The sequence below is a fragment of the Eptesicus fuscus genome, chromosome 10, assembly GCF_027574615.1.
Source record: "Eptesicus fuscus isolate TK198812 chromosome 10, DD_ASM_mEF_20220401, whole genome shotgun sequence".
In the NCBI taxonomy this organism is placed as follows: domain Eukaryota; kingdom Metazoa; phylum Chordata; class Mammalia; order Chiroptera; family Vespertilionidae; genus Eptesicus; species Eptesicus fuscus.
In genome coordinates, this window is record NC_072482.1 from 8,847,485 (window position 1) to 8,869,194 (window position 21,710).

Genomic DNA, 21,710 nt, shown 5'->3' on the forward strand with positions numbered 1-21,710 from the left:
CATGGTGATAGAGAAATACGGCTGTTGCTTGGCTCACTCTAGAATCTAGATCAAGGACTTAATTCCTCAGCTTTATAACATGTGCAGTTGAAATTCGTGTCTAAGAAAAATTAGAAAATTAGAATGATCACATGTCACAAGCATTTGGGGTCACAAGAGTTGAGGAAGCAAATATTAAGTACACATATACGTAATGCCTACTCTAGAAGGTCTACCTACAAGTAGCTCTTGATGTAAAAAATAATAGGTGAATGAAGATAGCAAAATATTAACATTTGTCAAATCTGGTGGTGGGCATAGATGATCATTAGACTATTCTCTTCACTTTTCTATACATTTAAAACTTTCCAGTGTAAAAAATAAACATGGAAAAATGATACAATAGTTTCTATTGTTATCAAGACCTCTAGATTTTAAGGTCTACTGATTTCACTTTCTTGGTTCAACAGACTTGCTTAAATTCCCATAATTTTCACATCTTTTAGTGCTGGTGTTCTTTTCATCCTAGTCAGTTATAACACTTTGTTCAGTTCTAGCTATGGATATACGTTATTATTATTATTATTATTATTGTTACTATTATTTTATTGTTATTGAGCTTTTTACATTCTCTGATGTAGGAATGTTTCAAACATTTTCTTTTGAAATTAGAGTATTAATAGTACTGTTATGTAATTGCTTCCCCCTAATACATCCACTATTTTTGTAGTTTCACAAATTCCTTTTTTCTCACTTTCGTTCTTTTTATTAAAAGCAACCAACAATTTCTGTTTAGTTTGTCACTGTCATTTGAGCAGGAAAAGTGCAGAGGACTCATGCTTCCATTGTTCATTGATAAATTTTATCATCCTGGTATTACACCTTAGGCATATCTACTATTACACATTTTACATATAGGATGTCTGAGTACTGTGTATAAATAGGTAAGAACTGTGCACTCAAGCAGCTACTATTATAAGTAACTAGAGGCCCGATGCACGAAATTCATGCAAGAGGAGGCCTTCCTTCCCCAGGCTGCCAGCACTGGCTTCCCTCTGGCACCCGGGACCCAGGCTTCCTTCGCAGCCCTGGCTTTGTCCAGAAGGTCGTCTGGAAGGACGTCCGTTCTAATTAGCATATTATGCTTTCATTATTATAGATGATGTTTAAAATTCAGATGAAGGGCATTCTCCTGATGGGTCCATTTGTTGCTGTCCCTAAGCCTTCTTCATTGGATTTGGGGGTACTTTGTAGGCTTGCCTTGTTGAGGGTGGCAGGGACGCCTTCTGGGCACATTTTTTTTTTATTAAAATCTTATTTTTGATCTACAGATGACCCATCTAATATGAATTCTGACATCTAAGGTTAACTATGAAATAATGTTAATGTTCATAAGCCGCATACAATTGATTTAATTATGTCATTGTCACACCTCATACCTGGGACATATAGTACATGAATTAGTAGTTGTTCTTTCTGGTTTTACTTATTCCATCACCATTTAAAAAATCATTGATATATTTATATTGTCTTAACAATGAACAGGCATGCTCCTTGAGGGAGGGCGTGCCATTGCCCTTATCTGTTCTTCCATCATGATTTGCATCATGGGGAAAAGTAGGCCTCAGTAATCTCAGGCACAGAACTGGGGTTATGCTATAGCCCTGGGACCTCGAACAAGGTACTTAACTCCCCTCTCCATGTTCTCATGGAAAAATGGGAATAACAATATTTTATTTTATAGGTTCTAAAACATTTTTTAAATTTCATTTTAACATCTCTGCACTCAGAGAACATCTTACAGTCAGTTGAGTTTATGAATCATTGTGAATGTGACTCGACACCACTTTTGAAAAAATATATATATTTTATTGATTTTTTTAAAGAGAGAAAGAGAGAGGGATAGAGAGTTAGAAAGATCGATGAGAGAGAAACATCGATCAACTGCCTCTTGCACACCCCCTACTGGGGATGTGCCTGCAACTAAGGTACATGCCCTTGACCGGAATCAAACCTGGGACCCTTGAGTCTGCAGGCTGATGCTCTATCCACTGAGCCAAACCGGCTTCTGCTCGACACCACTTTTGATTATTAGTTCTCTCCTTGAAGGGTAGAGTTTGTTCTTTGTTTTTTTTTTTTTTTTTTATGTACCATTGATGTGAATTCAAACTGCAGTGAATGAGTGCCAGCTTGTGGTACAAATTCTCAGGGGAATTCATCTTCCCTCCCTCCACAAGGAGTGGGATTGGGACATACAAGGTTTGTTCCTATCTTTTTCTCCACGGCTCCTCTGTTTCATCCTTACCGTGACATAGGGGGTGGAGCCATTTGGTGGCTTAGTTTTATGTGGGAGTGAGATGCCCTTTTCTTAGTGTCATGTAAAGTAGTGGGACAGTACAGTCTTGCAATCAGTGATGTCTTAGCTGTGATGAGATCAAACCTACCTTAAATGGCCATTGTCAGCATAAATGACGAGGCGGAGCGCTTTGCCTAGTGCCTGGCACACAGTAAGCACTGGATACACGTTAGCAATTGTTTTATCTGTGTTTGCACTTGGTCTGCTCTTCTCTGTGCTGTTCTGCTGTTTAACTTGTTTGTGTACGTCCCTTGCACTCTGCCATGACCTCCTCCAGAATAGGTCCCGTCAATGTGGATTTTGCCCAATATTCTCAGAACTTAGTGGCACTTAGTATGCTTGCTGAATGGTGAATTGAATGGAACACATGGAAATGAGTACTTGTCTAATCTCTGTTTTTAACTAGCTTTCTGACCCAGGTAAGTCACTTTACCTCTCAAGGTATCAGTTTCTTCACCTTTAAAAAGAGCAGCTTGAACTATTTTTTTAAAAAATATATTTTATTGATTTTTTACAGAGAGGAAGGGAGAGGGACAGAGAGCCAGAAACATCAATGAGAGAGAAACATCGACCAGCTGCCTCCTGCACACCCCCTACCGGGGATGTGCCCGCAACCAAGGTACATGCCCCTGACCGGAATCGAACCCGGGACCCCTCAGTCCGCAGACCGACGCTCTATCCACTGAGCCAAACCGGTTTCGGCTTGAACTATTAATCCTTAAAATAACTTTCACCTCTAATATTTTATTTTTGAATACACTTTTAAGCAACAGTAGTACCAAATTCTCTTCACCCAGTTTCTCCTGTTAGCATCTTGAATTCCCTTGGCATATTCGTCAAAACTGATGGCCTTTTTCTGTTCCAGGATCCAGTCCAGGCTACGACATTGCATTTAGTAAAATTCGACCTTTATGTATGTTTAGATTTTTGAATATTATAGGATATTGGTTATTAAACTTATAAATATACTAGAGGCCTGGTGCACAAAATTTGTGCACTCGGGGGGGGGGGTTTGTCTCTCAGCCTGCCTGCACCCTCTTGCAGTTCAGGAGTCCTCTGGGAATGTCCAACTGACAGCTTAGGCCCGCTCCCTGCAGGGATATCCTTAGTACTGCCACAGAGGTGGGAGAGGCTCCTGCCACTGCCGCTTGCTCACCTGCCATGAGCCTGGCTTCTGGCTGAGCAGCGCTCCCTCTGTGAGAGTGCACTGACCACCAGGGGGCAGCTCCTGTGTTGAGCATCTGCCCCCTGATGGTCAGTGTGCGTCATAGTGACCGGTCATTCCACCATTTGGTTGATTTGCATATTAGCCTTTTATTATATAGGATAATATAAACTAATACACACACACACACACACACACACACACACACACACTGAGTGGCCAGATTATTATGATCTCTGAATGCACAATAATCTGGCCACTCAGTGTGTGTATGTATATGTATATATATATTAGAGGCCCAGTGCATGAATTTGTGCATGGGTGGGGTCTGGCCAGCCTGGCCAGGAGGAGGGGACATGGGTGGTTGGCCGGCCTGCCTGCTGGTCGAACTCCTGGTTGAGGGGACAATTTGCATATTAGTCTTTTATTATATAGGATGATGGAACTCACTTGATATATTTCAATTTTAGGTTTCCATGGCCCATGGAATACAAAATTTGATTAATGCCATCAGAATGATTCACAGCGTGTCAAGGTATTATAATACCTCAGAGAGAATGACCTCATTGTTTATCAAGGTAAGTTTGCAAGGGGGGAAGTCACACATGTAACTCTGTGAATAATGCTCTCCCTCTGAACCGGAAAAGGGAAGTGGGAAGGTTGGGTGCCTCTCGGAGTTTTGGATTTTAATACTTCCGGTGGACAAGAAAAGGAAGGTGTTGACTGGAGTTGGTTGTACTTAATTGAAAGGGTACTTTTCTCCTTGTCAGAGGTAAGCCTCCAGGCTTTTTGTTTAAATGTAGATGGTGACCATATTTATCCATTCCAAATAGTTTTGCTCAAGAGCTAAGGTTTGTGTCCACTATTAACAATGTTTCTTTAGCTACCCCTACCGGCACTGTAGTTTGTGTAAAATCTCTTATGGTTAATTATTTTAAATGATTTGAAACATTGTCCAAGAAACATATGAATAGAATTTCTTTGTAAATGATTCAAGCAGAATATAAGTAACATTCACATTTCAACTTTAATCCCCCCTCCCCCCACAAAGGGTAGATTTAATCATTATGTTCTCAACAAGGCAAGAACCTTGGTATTCTTCCCTGTCACTTCTTTCTCTCCTTCAGGCTGTTGATGTTCCACATTGAGATCTCTAGTCCCATATTATTATTAATATTTTTTCAACATTATGAATCAACAACTATTCAGACTAAAATCTAAGTAGTGTTAGTTTCTTTTTTTTTGTGTGTTTTTTTTTTTATACATATATGTTATTGATTTTTCACAAAGAGGAAGGGAGAGGGATAGAGAGTTAGAAACATCGATGATAGAGAAACATCGATCAGCTGCCTCTTGCACAACCCCTACTGGGGATGTGCCCGCAACCAAGGTACATACATGCCCTTGACCGGAATCGAACCTGGGACCTTTCAGTCCGCAGGCTGATGCTCTATCCACTGAGCCAAACCGGTTTCGGCTAAGTAGTGTTTTGTGATTTCCACATTTTCTTCCATTGTGGATTCATTACTTCTTTTTTTTAATTTGTTGATTTTTTTTTTTTTTTTTAGAGAGAGAGATACAGAGAAAGAGAGATACGGAGAAAGAGAGATATGGAGAGAGAGAGATACAAAGAAATATATATATATTTCTTCGTATCTCTCTCTCTTCTCTCTCTCTCTCTCTCTCTCTATATATATATATATATATAGAGAGAGAGAGAGAGAGAGAGAAGAGAGAGAGAGAATATAAGAGAGAGAGAGAAATATCTATTTGTTGTCCCATTTATTTATGTACTCATTGGTTGCTTCTTGTATGTGCCCTGATCAGGGATCGAGCCCACAACCTTGGTGTACTGGGACAATGTTCTAACCATCTGAGCTGTCAGACCAAGACGATTCATTACTTCTTTTGCCAAAAAAAAATTCTCAAGTGGTTCTTTTCTGTGTGTGGCGAACCTCCTGAATTCCCACATGTCTGAAAATACCTTCATTTTGTCCTACCACTCAAATATTAGTTTCACTGGAATCCTAAGTTCAGTGTATTTTCTTCTGGAACTTTGAGGGTATTGCTGTCTAATACACAGTATTGTTGATGAGAAATTTGATGCTAACCTGATTGTTTTTCCTTTGTAGGAAACATGTTTTATTCTCTCAGGAAGCTGTTAGGATTTTTTTCTTTATCCTTGAACTTCTAAAATGTCAAAGTGATGTGGTTCTTTTTGTATTTATTGTTTTCTATAGTTGCTGGGTTGTTTCAATCCAAAGACTTTTGTCTCTTGTTTTCCAGGGAAATTGCCTCTTTTGTCTTTGATTATTTCTTACCCACTTGTTCAGTTTATTCTCACCCTTTGAATCTAACTCCCATTTCTCTTAACTATTTTTTTTGTCCATCTTTGTCTTTTGACCTTTCAGCTCACTCATGAGCTCTTAATTTCTGCCCCAAATGCTAGCCAATCCATCAATAGATTTAAAAAAAATTTGACAATAAAAATGTTAATTTCCAAGTTCTCTAGTTGTAAAATCCTCTCATTTCTTTCTTATGAATTAACTAGAGGCCCGGTGCACGAATTTATGCATGGGTGGGGTCCCTCGGCCTGGCTGGTGATCGAGGCCTATTGGGGGACTGGCCAGGGAGAAGGACCCTGGGAGGTTGGCTGGCAGCCCCTCCATCGGGGCCTATTGGGGGGGCCGGCCAGCAGGGGGAAGGGACTATGGGAGGTTGGCTGGCTGGGTGGAGGAACCGCAGGAGGTTGGCTGGTGGTGAGGGGGAGGGGCTGTGGGAAGTTGGCCGGGGGTCCCCCCATTGGGGCCTATTGGGGGGGCTGGCAGGGGAGGAGGGACCATAGGAGGTTGGCTGTGGGAGCGCACTGACCACCAGGAGCAGCTCCTGCATGAGCGTCTGCTCCCTGGTGGTCAGTGTGCATCATAGCGACTAGTGGACCCATCGTTCCGGTCGTTTGGTCCTAATGGTCGCTTAGGCTTATATATATATATATAGATTTGGTTAATAAAAGACATTTTAAAAGATTTTACATATATTTCTTCTGTATTTCCTATCTTTGTTGAGTTTACTGCCTCTGTTACCAAGTTTGTATTCTTTAATTGCTTGACAATTCTTGGTTGTCTGGCCATCTTTATATTTGAGGCTTCTAATTTGCCTCCCTGTTCTGTTTCTCGTAGGGGAGGGGTGTGACTTACATTGGGAAGGAAGTATGAATAATATTTTCTCTGATATGTCCTCCTAGCTGCCTGGCACAGCCACACCTCTCCACGACTGTGGTTCACACCTGCAGCTTTGTCCTTTCCACATGTGTCCCTTTGCCTGTTGTATAAGTTGCTCCAAATTCAGTGTGCAGGGTTACAACCAAAGGCCCCTCATGACATCTACCATCTTGAAAATTTCCCATATTGTTTCACAATAACCTTCACAATAACCTTCTCCAGAACTGGGTTCTGGTTTTCTCTAGCCCCCCTCTTTTTTTTAATATATTTGATCCCATATGCTTTCCATATTTTAGGAATTCTCCAAAATTTCTGTGTGTGAGTCTGCCATCTTGATCTAACCTCCGGACTATTTAAATAGATATCTTGACTTTTTTCACTGTTTGGGGGGATATGATATTTGGTTTGCATGTTGAAGGATGGTGAAGAATCACACTGAGACTGGATCAAGTCCTAATTAGTGCAGAAATAGACAAGTGGAAAATATAGTAGATTTTGAAATTTATAGCCCCAATTACATTGACTTAAATGTTATAGGTAAACGTGACTTTTTTTTTTTTTTACTGGAATGTATATTTCTGGAATGTTTCATATACTGTGATACATTACATAAGTTTACTACTTATCATTTTTATGCTTGTGATTTTAAAAAATTAAAAAAAAATGATTTCTCTTCAGTTATTTTGGACTAATATTTATTTTAGGTAACAAATCAAATGGTGACAGCATCTAAAGCCTATATTACGGATGGAGGAATTAACCATGTGTGGGATCAGGAAACACCCCTTGTACTAAAGAAAATTCAGGTTTTTATACATATTTTTTATTTATTTATTTATTTTATTTTATTTTTTATGTATTTTTATTTTCATAAAGTAAAGCTTTCACCATTTGGCCCAATTTTGTTTACTTTATTCATGCACAAAGCATGTTAATTTTGATAAAACATTGAACAAAGTAGCCTGAGAGAGAGGTAGAAACATCAATGATGAGAGGGAATCATTGATCGCTGCCTCCTGCACACCTCCTACTGGGGATTGAGCCTGCAATCCCGGGAATCGAACCATGACCTCCTGGTTCATAGGTTGATGCTCAACCACTGAGCCATGCGGGCCAGGCAAGAACGTGAATTTTTAATGTTACCAGCAATAGCCCCTGTTGAGTGGCTGATGTGATCAGCTCTGTGTGAGGGTAGAATTTTTGACTCCTGAACATTGAATGTCTCACCACCCTTTCTGCCCCTTCTTTTAATTTTCCCACAGGATTGCATTTTCCTCTTTAAGGAATACCAGGCATCTTTTCACAAAACAAGGAAACTGATTTTAGAATCCTCAGGGGAAAAGTCTTTTGAGGTTTCAGAAATGTATATATTTGGAAAATTTGAAGCTTTCTGCAAAAGACTGGAAAAGGTAAGCACTGTGCAGCCACAGCATCCACCCCCAAACACACCTCTCTGGTTATGTGGCACTTTACGTAGCACTGTGAGAATTATTGTTCCAGATTGCTCGTCTCCCTGTTGGTACGACTCATTAGATATTACTCACTGCATTTTATTATATCTTCTTATTTATTCCTGATTAGTGTCTTCTGTCAGCTACACAAAAGCTATTGCAAACTTTCACTTTTCTCCAAGTCTGCCTCCACCCAGGGAGCTTGAACTCAAAAGCCTCTGCTCCTCACCATTGTGTTGGGCGAGCAGAAGTGTGAGATGAAATGCCTGCCATACCTGTCAGAACCCGGTGGTCATGTCGTATCTGGGTGTGTGGGCACCTTCTCTTTCGAGGCCAGTGTATAGGGTGTATCCACAGACATTGTGTGGGTGATGTCTTTACTGGGCATATGTGGGTTAGAAACTTCTGCACCTCTGATTCATTTACTAAGACTGGCTGTTAGGAGTGATACTGTTTTCTGGGTATATAGGCTGTCCACATCAGAGGCTCGTTGGGGTTAGCCTTTGAAAAGTCTACAAAGATACATTATTTAGGTACGACCTACTCCAGTCCCCCACCACCTTGCCAACTTTTTAGGTCCTGGTACTATTTAGAATCCTGTTCGTCGTTTGTTGGAAGTTGCTGAGGCATTACATAGGTTGAAGGGCATTTCCTAGACATGCCCAGAAGCCCATTTTTCATTTGTAACCCCTGACACAGTTAGGATAGGAAAGTATGAGTGATGAAGAGAAACACGTAACTGGATGGGGTCTACATACTTACTTCTATGGGACTGTTTTTGTTTGTTCCTTTAATAGCTTTATTGAGCTACTAGAGGCCCAGTGCACGAAATTCGTGCACTGGGTGAGTTCCTCAGCCCAGCCTGCATCCTCTCGCAGTCCGGGAGCCCTCGGGGAATGTCCATCTGCCAGCTTAGGCCCGATCCCCGATCAGCAGTCAGACATTCATCTGGCAGTCTGGGGCTCTCGCATTCTGGGACCCCTGGCTCCTTACCGCCCACCTGCAGTGGAGGAGGGAGAGGCTCCCACCACTACCACTGCGCTTTTCAGCCGTGAGCCCAGCTTCTGGCTGAGCATTGCTCCCCCTGTGGGAGCACACTGACCACCAGGGGGCAGCTCCTGTGTTGAGCATCTGCCCCCTCATGGTCAGTGTGCATCATAGTGACTGGTTGTTCCGCCATTTGGTCAATTTGCATATTAGGGCTTTATTATATAGGACTAGAGGCCCGATGCATGAAATTTGTGCACGGGGGGTGTGTGTCCCTTAGCCCAGTCTGCACCCTCTCCAATCTGGGACCCCTTGAGGGATGTCCAACTGCCCATTTAGGCCCCATCCCACCAGGATCGGGCCTAAATGGGCAGTTGGACATCCCTCTCACAATCCAGGACTGCTGGCTCCCAACCGCTCACCTGACTGCCTGCCTGATTGCCCCTAACCACTTCTGCCTGCCAGCCTGATTATCCCCTATCTACTCCCCTGCCAACCTGATCGACTCCTAACTGCTCCCCTGCCAGCCCGATTGCCCCTAACTGCCCTCCCCTGCCAGCCTGGTCACTCCTAACTGTCTTCCCCTGCCGGCCTGGTCATCCCCACTGCCCTCCCCTGCAGGCCTGGGTCCCCCCCAACTGCCCTCCCCTGCAGGCCTGGGTTCCCCCTAACTGCCCTCCCCTGCAGGCCCGGTCACCCCTAACTGTCCTCCCTGCTGGCCTGATCACCCACAATTGCCCTTCCCTGCCGGCCATCATGTGGTGGCCATCTTGTTTCCACATGGGGGGGGGCATTTGTGTGTTGGAGTGATGGTCAATTTGCATATTACCTCTTTATTAGATAGGATAATTCATACACTATACAATTCACCCATTAAGGTGTTCAAGTCAGCATTTTCTCATACATTCACAGGGTTATGCACCCATTACTACAATCTAATTTTAGAACATTTTCATTCCCACTGAAAGATTCCTCTACCCATCAGCAGCCATACTCCTTTCCCCCCTCCACCATTAATATTTCTGTTTCTATAGATTTACCTGTTCTTCTGATGTGTTCTTTTGTGACTGACTTCTTTCATTTAGCATAACATTTCAAGGTTCCTCTATGTTTTAGCATTCCTTTTTATTGCTGAATAATATTCCATGTATGGATATACCACATTCTATTTATCTATTCATTAGTTGATGGATATTTGGGTTGTTTCCACTTTTTGGCTATTATGAACAGTGCTGCTATGAACATCTGTGTACATATTTTGTATGGACACATGTTGTTATTCCTCTGGAGTATATGCATCGAGTGGAATTGCTGTGTCATGTGGCAATGCCATGTTTAACTTTTTGAGGAACTGCCGAATTGTTCTTCAAACAAGCTGCATCATTTCACATTTTCATAAGCAACTTAAGAGAGTTCCAGTTTCTCCACATCCTTGTTATTATCTGTCATTTTAAATTTAGCCATCCTAGTGGGTGTGAAGTGGTATCTTATTGTGGTTTTGATTTGCATTTCTCTGATGACTAATGATGTTGAACATAATTTCAAGTGCTTAGTGTTCATTTGTAGTTCTTTTTTGGAGAAATTTCTATTCACATTTTTTACACATTTTATATTTAATTATTTTTGTATTTTTATTGTTGAGTTATAAGAGTTCTGGGTATAAGTCCCTTATCATATATGATTTGCCAATATCTTCTCCCATTCTGTGGATTATCATTTCAGTTTCTTTCTTCTTTTTTTTTAATTTAATTATCACCTGAAGATATGTTTTAAGTTTTTATTGATTTTAGAGTTAAGTTTTGTTTTCTTCTCACCCTGGACATTTATGGGAGAGAAGAGAAGTCAGAAGCTGGTATTGCTCGGGGCAGAGTTAAGGAACTAGAGGTAGAGGTGGGGTAGAGTCTTTACTCCTGGTAACACTGAGATGAGGGAATCATAGCAAGGTGAGAACTAGAAAGGATGCCAAGATTGGTGAACAGAGAAGGAATTATACTGTAAATTGGCTGTCAATACTGAGGGGTCAAAACTTGATAAAGAGAAAGTTGGTAAAAAAGCCAAGGCCAGGAGCAGGAGGAGGGTCATGTTCAATGACCATGACTGGCTTTTATATTGCTGCTGTGTGTATGGGGTTGGGGGATTCGCTGGCTAAGTTTGGGACCAACTGCTGTCTCTGTCTCTTGACCACCCACAAATGGACAAAACAGAGGACATGTTCATAACAGGGGTTTTGTCCCTGTCTCTGGCCATGGGGGTCAGGTGGTAAGGTAAGGGATAAAGATCAGAGTCTTAGGATAGAATAACAGAGCAAGTGGGTAGTTTCGTTCTTCAATTTGTTTTTTAAAGTTTTTTTTTCTTTAGTGTTTTGTTTAGGTGAGTGGAGCGTATGTGTTAGGAGGAAGCCCAGCTATTTCTCACATATGTAGGGCACACACAGCATGCTGTGAATCCCAGGTGGTCCATGTTTACTCCAGGCTTGGGCTGGCTTCTAGGGTGACAGTCGTTTTGGAAATGTACAGAAACAGTGACCTAAGAGTGACAGGAAATGGTCAGGAAATGGTCATTTTGGATTGACATGCACAGGGACTTTGACTTCTGGTTCTGTGTTGTCTCCACGGTGTGTAGTCTGTGGAGGACTCCCCTCAGAACAGGTTTGGTTTCTGTCTGGGCTTTGGACAAAGGGAAGCTTTGCCCAAGGGCCAAACAGGAAGCAAACCTGGAGAGCTTTGAGCGTTGTTCTCCAAAGCAGGAATCAGAACAGGGAATCACTAATGAAGACTGAGGGACTGAGTAGCCTGTGAACGTGAGAGGTTTTTTTTTTTTTTTTTTTGGTGAAGTAGGTGGTGTTGGTACATTGAGATGGAGGCAGCCATTTCTGCAATAAAGGTCATTTTGACGACTTCCTGGGGCTCTCCCGGGGTCAGAAGTGACTACAGTCATTCTTCAGTCTTCTTGGGCCTTCCCTCTACCTGAATGCAGGGGAAAGGAAACCAGATGCGGATTTGTGCTGGTGCTGCATATCAGAACCACAGTGAGGGCAGGGGCAAGGAGATGGTAAAGCTTTTGAATCCAGTGAAATAATTTTCAGAAAATTCTCAAGAATAAAAGAATGAAATTATTTAGACACCTACTAGGGCTTTTACTCAAATTCCTCCCCCCCCCCCACTCCTTTCGAAAGATAATATGCAAGATATGCTCGAACACCATCGATTTAAATAGTTGAAGAATAGTAATGATTAGTGACAGGGATTTACCATCTATTTTATCTACTCTGGTTGGTTTTAGCTAAATGATTCTAGGGCCTGTTTCTTGGTCTGCTTTTTAATCAATGATTCATTAAGAGCTTACTCCAGGGAAAGGTGCTACTATCCCATTTTAAAAATAAAATAACACTTCTCTTTTTAAGATTACAGAAATGATAACTATTGTGCAAACGTATTCAGCCTTGAGTAATTCTACCATAGAGGGAATAGATATAATGGCAATAAAATTCAAAAATATATATCACGGGGTTAAGAAAAAGCAATATGACATTCTGGATCCAAGAAGGACAGAGTTTGACACAGATTTCGTAGACTTCATGTCAAAAATCAACGCTTTAGAGGTAAGTAATTATACATACTTTTACTTGTAATTAATAATATCGGAATTCACATATTTACTATTTATTTTAAGTTACTCTTGCAAATGGATCAAAAATATTTGCTAGTGTGACTAATTTTTTAACTAGTCCACAAAATATTTACCACCTTTTTAAAAAAAACATATTTTATTGATTTTTGACAGAGAGGAAGGGAGAGGGATAGAGAGTTAGAAACATCGATGAGAGAGAAATATTGATTAGCTGCCTCCTGCATATCCCCTACTGGGGATGTGCCCGCAACCGGAATCGAACCTGGGACCCTTCAGTCTGCAAGCTGATGCTCTATCCACTGAGCCAAACCAGTTAGAGCGTATTTTCCACCTTTTTTAAAGTGAAAAAATGGGCATCCTATCTAATAAGGAGGGAATATGCTAATTGACTGCCACACCTTCAAAGATGGTGGCGCCCACAGCCACAAGATGGTGGCGCCCAGTCCCCTCAGCCCCGCCAGGGTGCCTGCCTCCGGAGTCCCCCAGTCCCCTCAGCCCCCCAGCTGCCCAGGGCTGGCCCGAGGCACAGGCAAGCCTTGGATGGTGGCTACCCAGCTGCCCAGGGCCGGCCCGAGGCTCAGGTAAGCCTCGAATGGCAGCTGCCCAGCCGTCCAGGGCCGGCCTGAGGCACAGGCAAGCCTAGGATGGCGGCTGCCCAGCCCCCCAGGGCCGCCCAAGGCTCAGGTAACCAGGGCTGGCTGAGGCCTGTGCTGCCAGCAGTGGCAGCAGCAGAGGTGTGATGGGGCGTCGCCTTCCCCTGATCGCTGGGTTGCCTCCCGCCCCTGAGGGCTCCTGGACTGTGAGAGGGGGCAGGCCAGGCTGAGGGACTCCCCCTCCAGTGCATGAATATTCAGGCACTGGGCCTCTAGTAGTCAATAAAAAATGTCAGTGAATAACCAACCAGAAGCCCCAAAGACTACTGTAGTTAGGGGTCATTTTTAGTTTACATTAAAATTTGTATTCGATTTTTGTTGTGTCAAGAAGCCAATGTCATCTTTCCAGTGCAAGGGAAAATTCGTCATTCTTGTTCTTCGTTTTAGTGAGAAAAGATTTGAGGACAGATTAGGAAGGTGCCTCACTCTCCCCTTGGCCTTGCACTTTATGGCCACATTCTCTCTGCATCCTAGAGGATGGCTCTGAGAGGCCCTCGTCCTGTTTGTCATAGCTTCTGGGGCACCAGGCGGATGAAGGGTAGTTAAAAATAATGTCTGGTACCATATTTCTCTCTCACCTTTGGGCTTATATGGCTTCAGTTACTCTCATACTAACTGAGGTTAACCCCATGGAAAGGCCCTCTGCTTGCTTACCAATGTCCTGGAGACACAGGGAGGGACAAGAATACACTCTGTCCACTTCCCAAGTCTTGCCATGAAGGTGAGGAAAAACATAATTTTATTTCCTCATTTACTCTTTAAAGATTCTTTTAAAAAAACTATATTACATGTAATCTGGGCAATATAAAAAGATAGATCCTAAAATTCTAACAGCAATTTTTCTTTTTGGCATAGACTTCCTTTCAGTTTTTGAAAGTGAGGTCTCTGATGTTATGATATATTTCAGTTATTACTTTTAGTGTTTGGCTAGTCGGGCTTTGCAAGTTACAACTTTATGGCAATGGGAGTTTGGATTTTTAAAAAAAGACTTATTGCTTAAATTATTTTTATGATTCTTTAATAAAGATTATATGTTGTAAAGGCTTTACTATGTGGTCTTAGATATAAATTTTAGCTTCCAGTATATTTAGAGGCCATATTAACTTTTAAATATTTCAAAAAGGTGTCAGTGTTTTAACTTACCTTCCTTTCCCAATGTTTGAGTAATACTGTGTTTTAGGTTATTAGACAATCTATAATAATAAAAGCACAATATGCTAATTAGGCCGGATGTCCTTCCGGATGACCTTCCAGATGAAGCCAGGGCTGTGAGGGAAGCCCGGGTCCCTGGTGCCAGAGGGAAGCTGGTGCCGGCAGCTGGGGGAAGGAAGGCCTACTTTTGCCCAATTTTCATGCATCGGGCCTCTAGTAACAATATAATCTGTAAGTGAAGTAATTTAGAAAGAGAGCTTCAGTTCCATTGGTACCAGGAGTTTGGAATTCACTGTTTGGGATGGTGTGAGTTTCAGAAGAATATTTTCTTCTTGTTTCTCCTTGGCATGGCAAAGAGGTTTCTGGGAGCAGTGATGTTAGAAAGTGACACCTATTGATCCTGGGTGTCTATAGTGTCATCACATTGCTCTACCAATATGCTTAGAAATTCTAAATATCCCAAAGAAATATGCTTGGTAAGGGACACTCACTCCTTTCAAAAATTATCTAGGTCAGTAATTTCCCAAAACAACCATATATGTAATTATAATTTTTCTAGGAACCAAAAGAATAATAGTTAAAAGAAGCATGTAAGATTATTTTAAGAAGATATTTTGCCTGGCCGGTATGACTCAGTGGTTTAGTGTCAGCTTATGAACCAGGAGGTCATGATTCGATTCTTGGTCAGGGCACATGCTGGGTTGTGGGCTCAATTCCCAGTGAGGGTGTGCAGGAGGCAGCCAATTGATGATTCTCTCTCATCATTGATGTTTCTATGTCTCTCTCCCTCTCCCTTCCTCTTGGAAATCAATAAAAAATATTTTAAAAAAATAATATATTTTATTCAACCCAACATACTAAAAATATTAACATTTGGACATATCATCAATATAAGAAACATTGAGTTATTATGCATTCTTTTTTTTGTACTAAGTCTTTGAAACCTATTGCATATTTTATACTCACGGCGTATCTCACTTCTACGTAGTGAGTGCTAGTGGCCATCCTGCTGGGCAGTGTAGTTTTAGATGCTTAGATGGTAGGTGTGTTGAAGGCTATGTTGATTCTGTAGGAAAATCATTAAATGTTGTTAAACAAAACTAATCTCTTAGTGCCAAGATCATTAAATATCAATATTTTATTTTAGGTACAAATACAGGCATTTATGAACAGTACTTTTGGAAAAATCGTATCTTCTCAGCAGGCTCTTCAGCTACTTCAAAGGTATTTATAATCCATTAAGCAGCATAATTTCTAGTTGGCATAACTTTATATCTGAAAATACAATTTCAAATAAGATGTTCTTGGAAATCTCTTCTAGGTAAACTTTTAAAAAAGATTTTAAATTTATCTTTATTGTTGAAAGTATTACAGATGTTCCTTCCCCCCCCCCTAAGGATTCCCTCCTCCCCACTCCCACCCCCCTCCCTCCCCGGGCCTTAACTGTACTATTGTCTGTGTCCATGGGTTATGCATATAAGTTCTTTGGTTAATCTCTTTCCACTCACACCCCCCTTCCCTCTGAAAATCGTCAGTCTGTTACATGCTTCCATGTAAGATTCTTTCTTTGTCTTTAAGGCAGTTTCTTTTGTTCATTAGATTTCACATATAAGTGAGATCATGTGGTATTTGTCTTTCTCTGACTGGCTCATTTCACTTACCATAATACTCTCTAGGTCCTTTCATGTTGTTTCAAAGGTTAAGAGGTCCTTCCTTTTTACAGCTGCATAGTATTCCACTGTGTAATGTACCACAGCTTTTTATCCACTCAGCTACTTTTGGACATTTGGACTGTTTCCACATCTTTAAAAAACAAAACAAACCGAGTGAGGCTTTCTCTCTGACGGGCTCTGGTCTCCCTGGTGGCCAGGAGCTCTGCTGCCTTTCACAGCTGGGTGTTAGGCGGGTCACCGTTCTCAGCTCTGTGACTCTGGGCTGCAGAGTCCAGCCTGTGTTCCAGGCCTTGATCTTCTCAGGGAAAAGCCCTCCTGTAGCCACGGGATCCCTCTGCTCTCTCGGCCTGCCGCCCGAGGATGCTGGGTCAGCCCCTCTTGCGACGTCGCCCTTCCTATCAGCCTCCAGGTGTTTTCTATATTTCCTTGATATAGGTCTCCTGGACCTTAGTTGGTAATTAGGGGCGAATGTTCCCCAATTTAGTTTTATTTCCAGTCTGACCCTGGGATGAGGTGCAAGAAAGGTCTGCCTATTTGGCCACTATCTTCTCCCTCTTCTTCTAGGTAAACTTTTGAACTCATAAACATTGCTCTTTCAGTTACCATTGACTAGGATGGTAAACATTTGAAATATATTTTTCGTTGCATTTTTTTGTAGCAGACAGTCTTTCAATAAGAAAATGAAATATTTTACATGTTTCCCCCCAGCTATATAATATATTTGAGGTTGATTTCATAGGTGTTATTGGAAAGGGAACAATAATGTTTAATTCTGCATACTGAAAAGATTTTGTTTTGGCTTTTAGAAAAAAGTGAAAGTAAGAGTAGCAGATCTCCAAACTCCCATTTTCCCACCCGAGGGCCCCTGCCGCGCCTGTCCCTCTGTTCCTGACAACAGTGACCCTCAAAAGGGCAGGAAAGCCCGGACGAGAGGGACGAGCTGGACTAGGGGCTCTTTGCCTCCAGCTCAGAAAGGGCTCATGGCCATGTTAGGGACCCTTTGGGAACCCTCTCCTGGGAGCCCGTGGTTCTGGGCCCGGGCCCAGCTTCCATGTCTCTCTAACTCTGGATAATAGCAGTGAGACCTTACCTTATGAGGCTATCATAAGAGTCAAACAGATAAAGTGATTTTAACGCGTGACAGATGGCAGGTAATACTTCCTTAGTGATTTCTCTCTGTCTCTTTCCTTCCGTCTTTGCCCTCCCCCAACCAACCTATAGTATGCTGGTGTTAATTCACTTTATTATCAGAACGTCCTGGTTCTAGCACTTCTGTGCATCACAGGGTCTCTAAGTGAAAGTGATATTTGGCTGACAGAATCATTATTATAATATTATTATTCAGCTATTTGGGATCATGTGACATTAATATTGGCAGAGGGATAGTCAGTGTGCCCCCCTCCATCTTTACGAGCCACTCCCCACTCACCTTTTCAGTCTCAGTTTAATGTCACTCCCTCAGGGAAGTTTTTCTTGCCTTCCCAGACTTGGCTGGGTTCCCTGCTAATATGCATTCCTGGCACCCTGGTAATTTAAATAATTATTTATGTAACTCTTGACTGATAGCTCCCTTTTCCATAAGATAACAGACTGCAAGACGTCTGGAACCATACTTGTCTTGTTTCCACCTTATCCCAGCAAATGTATGAGGCCTGATGTGAATGTTTGTCAAATGAGGAAAGGAATGGATTTTTAGGACTGCAGCAATTCTTAAGTATCTTTCTCATTTACTTTTTAATTTTTCACCTTCAATTACTCTTAGATTCCAGAAGCTGAACATTCCCTGTCTTCAATTAGAAATAAATCACACAATTGAGCGTATCCTTCAATGTTACGTGGCTGAACTCGAAGCTATTAAGAAGGCAAGTATCATGTTTATAACAAAGATAGGTACTTTAGTACAAAAGCAAAAGCATTCCGAAAGAATTTGCCGTGGTTATATTGTGCTAAGCAACTCAGGAGCAGTCCTGTCACTGTGAAATGCCTCTGACGTCCCTTCTCAGTGCGGGAAGGGCTGAATGTGTATGTCACTGGGAGGCCAGGCTTACATCCTGTGCTCTTAAGAACTGCCTTTGCGTGACAGCATTCATGCGTGCCTCAGAAAGCCCATTAAGCTCATAGAAGTATGGGCCCTGGAGACTATTATGACAGGTATAATGTAGCAATGTGCTCCCTCTTTCAAATACTTCTTTAAAAATTGAGATAAAAGGCAGAAAAAGTATGCATGTAATGGGAAAGACGGGTTAGAGATCATTAAGTGTCATATATTTTAAACATCATAGTTCCTGAATCTCGGCTATTATCTCGGAAGCGTGTTTCTATATTTATTGACTACCTCCTTGGTATTAAACATGGGAATAATGGCAAAACATCAATAGCTTTATATATCTTTTTGCCTTTTTCATCGTATTGAATTTCAAACATTAATACCAGCTCTTTCATTACAGCTTTATCATTCTCAAAAAGATGACCCCCCTCTGGCTCGCAACATGCCCCCAATAGCAGGAAAAATACTTTGGGTGAGGCAGCTCTACCGCCGGATAAGCGAGCCCATCAACTATTTCTTTGTAAGCCAATGCTGACATTTACAGTATGTGGACTAGGGTTTTGAATACAAGAAATATATTTGATCTTATAGTATTTATGTCCAAGAAAGTAGTTAGAGCTCATTATTTTACTGGTGAAGAAAATTTAGTTTATAAATATGCTGGAGAGACACTAAGCCAATTATTTCACGTGTGGTAGATAAGCCTGTTTCATTACAGTTATCTCTAAGAGGGTGAATCTTAAACTTTTGTGACTTTTAATAATACAGGACACTTTTTCAGGCTTTAAAAATTGTTTTGATGCCCTAACCGGTTTGGCTCAGTGGATAGAGCGTCAGCCTGCGGACTGAAAGGTCCCAGGTTCGATTCCGGTCAAGGGTATGTACCTTGGTTGCGGGCACATCCCCAGTGGGGGGTGTGCAGGAGGCAGCTGATCGATGTTTCTGACTCTCTATCCCTCTCCCTTCCTCTCTGTAAAAAAATCAATAAAATATATTAAAAAAATTGTTTTGAAAACAATAAAGTACAGGCCAAGTGCTGAGGCTTACTTCTGTGTATTAGCAAAGGGGAGGCTAGGCTCAGTCTCTTCCTGTATGAGAAACTGAGACCTAGAGCAGGGAATCATAAAGGACATTCATTCTCTGCGTCCTTAAGAGTATTCGATTTCTGAAAAACACCAGCACACTCTTAGGCCCTGTTGGAATTCTGAAATTGCCAGTTTGTCTTCTCTCTCTCTCTCTCTCTCTTTGCTTCGTTTTTTAAAGAGACAGCTACAGAATGGAACTGGTTGGCTTAGTTTTGTGTCTAGTGCCTAAATTCAAAACAAAATGCCACCAAAATACAGTCTTGCGAGTAACATTATGATTTAAACGTTATTAAATATTAAGCTTTTGTTGTTTGTATTTGGCTACTATCACTTATTTAACTGTTCTCAATATTAAAAAACATTGAAGCACTGGGCTTACACAGGGGCCAGGATGGAACTCCACTGCTGATTGACTGTTTTTGACATATGTGGATCAAAACATAAAACCTGCAGTAATTTGCATAAAGAAATTTGGTTGTGTTCTTGGATATAGGGTTAACTGTTTTTGTGCTGGAACTTAGGACTTTGTCCTGATATCCACACTTCAAGGAAGATCCGTCCATTGCATCTTGTCTAGAAAAGTGGGAGGGAGGCAGCCGATCAGTGATTCTCTCTCATGGTTCATGTTTCTATCTCTCAGTGCCTGGGCTGGAAGTTCTTTTTCAATCCTTTCCTTCCTTCTCCAGTTTCCTCTTCTACATAATGTTTCCTTACTTCCATGGCTAGCTTGTACAGCCTCCCTCATCCCTCTTTTACTCTGAGGTAAACTCTAAACGGGTAGCATAATTATTTGATGCCGTTTTAAATACAAACAGCTTTATGGTTTGCATGAAACAAGCAACAGTCTTTTAAATAAAGCTTTCTCTTTCCCTTAAAAAACAGAAAAACTCAGACATTTTGACAAGTTCGGAAGGTAAAGCTGTCATTCGTCAGTATAACAAGATTTCCTATGTGCTGGTGGAGTTTGAGGTGGTCTACCACACGGCCTGGACCAGAGAGATCTCGCAGATACAGTACGGTGGGTGCGCGGCTACGCGGTGCCGCTCCCGAGGGGGGCGAGGGGACTTTGAATGAGTTCATGTTTCTGGGGAAGCTTTACATCCCTTCCCTGTAGTCTTATGATGGTTACATTGAGATTTGGGGGTGATACAATTATTTATATCTTTATAGCTATTAATACTCTGATCTTTATGAGCAAAAATCGTCATGATGTTAAAGTTGATTTGCTTAGATTATGATTTCCTCCTGAAAAAAAAGTAAATATCAAGACTCTTTATAGGTATTTTTCCATATATTTAGGGAAGTTTTAATATTTACTTTTATCATGCCATAGATCAAATCTCAGTCCCAATCAGGGGAGAATTGCAGCCTCCCTCCCTCTCTCCCTCCTCCCTTCTCACCCTTCTCTTCCTCACTCCTCTCTTGTTCCCTCCCTTCCTTCCTTTCTTTTTCTATAACTGAATTTAACTTCAATTTTGAGCTCCAGTAATGAAGAGTATTAAGCCTGCATGGCCAGTGTGGCTCAGTGGTTGAGCATCAACCTATGAACCTAGGAGGTCACGGTTCGATTCCCAGTTAGGGCGCATGCCCGGGTCGCAGGCTTGATCCCTAGTAGGGCGCGTGCAGGAGACAGCCGATCAATGATTCTCTCTCATCATTGATGTTTCTATCTCTCTCTCCCTCTCCCTGCCTCTCTGAAATCAATAAAAATTTATTTAAAAAAAATAAAAAAGAAGAGTATTAGAGCTGGACCAAGTACCTCTGAGGGTCCAAGTATCCTCAGGCACTGGGCAGAGTTAAGTGTGAGGCAGAGGATGGGGGTTCTCAGCTATATCACCTACCTATGCTGGTATCATCTGGGTGTTGTTGTTATTGTGTGGGCTCAGCTGTTGGCCATGCTTTGTCCCACCTTAACCTTAAGCTCTTATCTGTGACCTGGTGGAACCCTGACCATGTCCCCTGGTAGGAAGCTTTCTCCCTCCCAGCCCGGAATCTCCAGTTCAGCAGAGCACATAATTGCAGGCACAGGAAGCACAACTTCAGGGGGTGGGTCACCAGGAGTGAGAGTGAGGGGGCCACTCCTACTTCTGCCTCTTGGTTCCAGATCCATTTACTTGAGCAGTTGGGGACACAGCATATATGCGGGCGGTTGATTCAGTGCACACCGGCATCCTGGAGGACAGGGCCCCAACCCCGCAGGGTGTCTTCCCCAGCTGGCACCTTAACCAAACCTTTAATAGGCACTCCTGTCAGGCCATATGCGAATGGCGGGCCGAATGCATCCCAGTGAAAGCCTGCTAATGGAGCAACA

At 42.0% G+C, this 21,710-nt stretch overlaps 1 protein-coding gene across 1 annotated transcript in view; it reads left to right on the forward strand.

Annotated features, from left to right (window-relative positions):
- Nucleotides 1-21,710, forward strand: part of DNAH8 (dynein axonemal heavy chain 8) — a 265,691-nt gene that overhangs the window by 37,284 nt on the left and 206,697 nt on the right. Inside the window, exons 9-16 of the mRNA XM_028161183.2 lie at nt 3,971-4,078; nt 7,426-7,527; nt 7,984-8,130; nt 12,563-12,760; nt 15,742-15,818; nt 18,030-18,129; nt 18,715-18,834; nt 20,282-20,417. Of these exons, the coding sequence (XP_028016984.2) occupies nt 3,971-4,078; nt 7,426-7,527; nt 7,984-8,130; nt 12,563-12,760; nt 15,742-15,818; nt 18,030-18,129; nt 18,715-18,834; nt 20,282-20,417 (988 nt within the window). The remainder of the gene's footprint in view (nt 1-3,970; nt 4,079-7,425; nt 7,528-7,983; nt 8,131-12,562; nt 12,761-15,741; nt 15,819-18,029; nt 18,130-18,714; nt 18,835-20,281; nt 20,418-21,710) is intronic.